The sequence below is a fragment of the Pyxicephalus adspersus genome, chromosome 2 (assembly GCF_032062135.1).
Source record: "Pyxicephalus adspersus chromosome 2, UCB_Pads_2.0, whole genome shotgun sequence".
NCBI lineage: Eukaryota > Metazoa > Chordata > Amphibia > Anura > Pyxicephalidae > Pyxicephalus > Pyxicephalus adspersus.
In genome coordinates, this window is record NC_092859.1 from 158,559,443 (window position 1) to 158,563,998 (window position 4,556).

General features: G+C 42.5%; 1 protein-coding gene across 1 annotated transcript in view; it reads left to right on the top strand.

Moving 5' to 3' along the window:
• SH2D6 (SH2 domain containing 6) overlaps nt 1–4,222 on the top strand; it is a gene marked incomplete in the record, with an annotated part of 24,186 nt that extends 19,964 nt beyond the window's left edge. Inside the window, 1 exon segment of the mRNA XM_072402881.1 lies at nt 3,699–4,222. Within this exon segment, the coding sequence (XP_072258982.1) occupies nt 3,699–3,815 (117 nt within the window).
• Between the last annotated feature and the right edge of the window lie 334 nt (nt 4,223–4,556).

The following is a 4,556-nucleotide window of genomic DNA, read 5'->3' on the forward strand; positions in this document are numbered from 1 at the left end:
CTCCACCACATCCAAACTGAATTAAAAAATAAATATAATATATATAAATAAATGTATTGCATCATCCAGTGTGTTGCAGCTTTCAGTAGAACTGTGTGCCTGCGCCAAATTACAGCATTGACAGACTGATCATTAGACCAAAATTTTGGTAGATAGCAAACTTGTCTTTTACATAACAAAAAGAACCCAAGGAAGGTTCCACTGTTCATAAATGAAGGCAAAAATTTGTGATAAGCAAACACGAGCCATGTCATTAATAAATCTTTGCGTGCTTTGTGAATTTCTTCCAGATCTGTCCAGTAATTTAGCCTAAAACTTTGCTTTTGTACAGCAACTTCCTGTGATAAGACCTCTGACTGCTGCTCTCACTCCTGGTGCAGGGTGGCTGGTCTTGGCTCCGCCCCCTCCTGTAGTTTTCTGCAGACAGCTTGTAGTAGGTGGAATTTCTAAGCCCCTCCCACAGCTCTACTCTTCACAGGTTATGTACAGCACAGTGATGATGTCACGTCACATTTACAAGGTTATATATGGTTATAAAACATTTTCAGTGCACGTGAAGTAGGTTTATAACCTTTGTGGTTGGGATCATTTTTAGCCCAGGTATTATTATTTATATTCAGTATATAGCACCAACATATTACACAGCACGGTACATTAAATAAGGGTTGCAAATGACAGACAAATATAGACAGTGACACAGGAGGAGGGGAGGACCCTGCCCCGAAGAGCTTACAATCTAGGAGGTGGGGGAAGTATCACACAATAGGAGGGAGGAATCTTCCAAATTCCAAACATTCAGCACCAATTAGTGGTTAACATAGTAAAATACTCCGCTAAGCACAGTGGCTCAGTGGTTAGCACTCCAGCCTTTGCAGCGCTGGGTCCCAGGTTCCAATTTTGGCTGGGACCCTATCTGCATGGAGTTTGTAGGTTCTCCCCATGTTTGTGTGAGTTTCCTCCTACATTCCAAAAACATGCAGTTAGGTTAATTGGCTTCCCCCCAAAATTAACCTTGACTGTCATAATAACATATGACTATGGTAGGGAGATTAGATTGTGAGTTCCACTGAAGGGCAGCTAGTCACATGACTATGGACTTTGTACAGCGCTGCATAATATGTTTGCGTTATATAATTACTGTGTAGTAAAAATAATAATAAAAACATTCATCCATTAATCCAAACATCATGGGCGGCACAACCATTGCCTTTGCAGGTTCCAGGGTTCGAAAGGCCAGCATGCTTTCTATATGTTTGTACTTGCATTTGCATGGCTTTTCTTTGGGCACTCGGCCACGTGCATTTCGGTTTATTCCCTTCCCCAAAAAATTGTCCTTAGGCTGTGACTTGGCTATGGTGGGGGCTGTGGGGATTGTGAGCTCCTTTGAGGGTCAGCACTGTGAATAATGTTGGTGCTACGAAACTACAAGTTCATATTTATACACGAATCCTCTTCCTTGTATATTACATTATTGTTATTTATTGTTTATTGATTGGTGATCCGTGTCTATCTGCGCACATAGGACGGCATCCACATAATACCATGTGCATAGGGTGCCATGTAACCCAATGCTGTGCCTGCACCGCGCTTCCCAAACATCGCCCTGGTATATAGGTCACTTTGTTGTTTGTGTAGAGCGGTACGCAATGTTCCTGCCAGGAAATAAGGAAACTTTACCTGGTTATTATAAGGAATCATTGCTGTGCCATCTCAGTTGTGCAATGACGTGTTGCATAAAAGATGAAACAAATGCTTTGGTAAATAACATTGTACACGGTGTGGCTGCACCCAATGGGGGTAAAATGCCAAGGAATGCTGACCTGGGGGCTTTTAGCTGCAAATATCACCTACATAACACTGATACACTGACACTGACTTGTATCAGCCTGTTCAGGAGAATGCCTACATAACACATCTTATGTCATACATAGAGATTACTTAACACAAGAATTACCTAACTCTACTATAAGTGGGGGCAGAAAGATTTCAGCCAATTACAGCACGGGGTGTGATCGTTCCATCGTGTAAGGAGTGGAGCAAATTCAGCAGATATTGGATCCAGTGCTGATCTACCTCCAACAGTCCATTCATACATTTCATATATCAGTATGGTTCACCCAACCTCCGCAGGCCTATGTATCATCGGGGGCATCCATTCTTTTTACCTGTTGTCCTCCAAATATTTATTTTGTTTGCTGCAGCCAGTGATCACCTTATACCTCTTCCAAAAGCCTCCAACACAATTGCTGCAACCTACAGACTATGGGCTGGAGAGGATTTACATTCATCAGTGAAGCTGGGTGATCCAGCAAATCAAAGTCATTTGCTGTTTAATGTTTTGTACCAGATCCATTCCAGGCTTGCTGGATCACCCAGCTTCGCTAATGAAAGTGTATCCTTTCTAGTCTTGGAAAGCTTTAATAAATCGGGCCCCGTGGGTATCACCATCATTCCGTGTGGTTTTTATTCCTATTAGACTGTTTTGCAGAATTCCAGCAAATGAAGAATAATATAATAGAATGCAATGATGTATGGCCTTTCTCCTTTGGTGCATAAATCTGTAGTTTAGTATGACTTAAGTGGGGTCACAAAATGGGCTGTACAGTCAAATGCAGATTTTGGGAACTGTTATTAATATTATTATTAATAAACAGGATTTATATAGCGCCAACATATTACGCAGCGTTGTACATCAATTCCGCCATAACTGTTTGATATGAAGTTTTTGTAGTGATAAATATTGCATTGTGTTGGATTTAAAAACGGAAATGGAAGTGCAGAATCCAGGGGCCCTGTTATATTATTCATTTGCTGTTTTCCTGTGTTGGTTATATGGAATGATAATGTGGAGTTAGAATTCCTTGGACAAGAATTGGCCTGTAAAGCTAGGTACACACTTCCAATAATTATCATTAGCAAACGAAAGATTACGACTAATTAACGGATATGCACGATTATACTTGAATGATTGTATTGTGCACAATTCTGTACATGTTGTAACGATACAATCATTAAAATATAATCCACCAATAATGTACACACGCTAGATACGATCATTTAAACGATGCAGGGAGTGACATGTAAAGTGTATTGCAGAAGAATGCACGATCACTGAATGACCGTACACCCAATATATAGCGAACGATCGTCAGCCAATCAGATCCGCCGTGACGGCCGTTCATTTCCAACGACAATCCTCGTTCGTCGGCGTCGTTGGTCACCTTTTTTGTGAACGATTTTCGGCCGATCGGCCATTCGTCGGAAGTGTGTACGCAGCTTAAGGCTCCGGTCCAGTATCACCAGCCCCAATCTAATGCCGCACTCTTCACCTATAGCAAGCCCCCACTAGATGCCCCGTCCCAGCACACGGTTGCCCCCAGGACTTTTTTGCACAAAGGATGGCATCTGATAGGATGGAGCCCACAGATAATGCAGTACAAATTGACCTTAGACTGAGATAATGCCATATGACTATGGGAGGGACATTAGATTGTGAGCTCCTCAGCTAGTGACATGGACATTGTACAGCGCCGTGTAATATGTTGGCACTATATAAGTACTTTGTATTATTAATAATGTTTTCAGTCAAAAATATTGCATAGTACATGGCTACCATTAGAGTAGCGCTACATTTTGTTGGTTGTCACCTTTTTATCTTTCTGTCTTTACTAATGTCCATTCCTCTGTGTTCTCGTCAGGTCTTCCCCAGCGTTGTTCACCTGATTGAGCATTATCAGAATGAACAGCTCTACCTGGTGAATCGTCAGACTTCAGAACGAGAGTCCACCGCCTTGCTGTATCCTGCCCTCTTGTAAGACATCTTGGGGCCCCTGGCTGTTCTGGGGTTACACCTATACACAATTATCACAGCACTTAGTGCTCACCATTCAACTGCCATCAATGGAACTTCTATGGCTGGCAGAGCCAAATTTACTCATCTTCTGGTACGGCCGTACAGCTGAGCACAGTCACCCTGCTTATCTCTGGTGCCATACATGGGCCCTATAATCTGCAGCTGTGCTGTATGGTGTGCAGGCTATCCCTATTTATTGAAATTAGCAAAACCCTTTTAATTGTGTTTGCATTGCACAAACCTAAAACTTCCTGTTTGCCTTCCTCCCTTTATGCTGAGCTAATCTTTCAAATTAATTTTCAAGGTAATTACACATCCTTTGTGATCAGATCTCTACTGTTGACAGCTCAATAAATCTCAATCCACAGCTTTTTTGTGTTGTGTTTGTGCTTTGCATGGTTCGCACAGGAAGTACAACCCTGGCACATGGTTAGCTCAGGAGGTACAACCCTGGCACATGGTTAGCTCAGGAGGTACAACCCTGGCACATAGCACATGAATCACAACCCAGGCAAATGGTTAGGACAGGAGGTACAACCCTGGCACATAATTAGCACAGGAAATACAACCTTGGCACATGGTTAGCACAGGAGGTACAACTCTGGCACATAGTAAGCACAGGAAATACAACCCTGGCACATGGTTAGCAAAGAAGGTACAACCCTGGCACATGGTTAGCCCAGGAGGTACAACCCTGGCACAT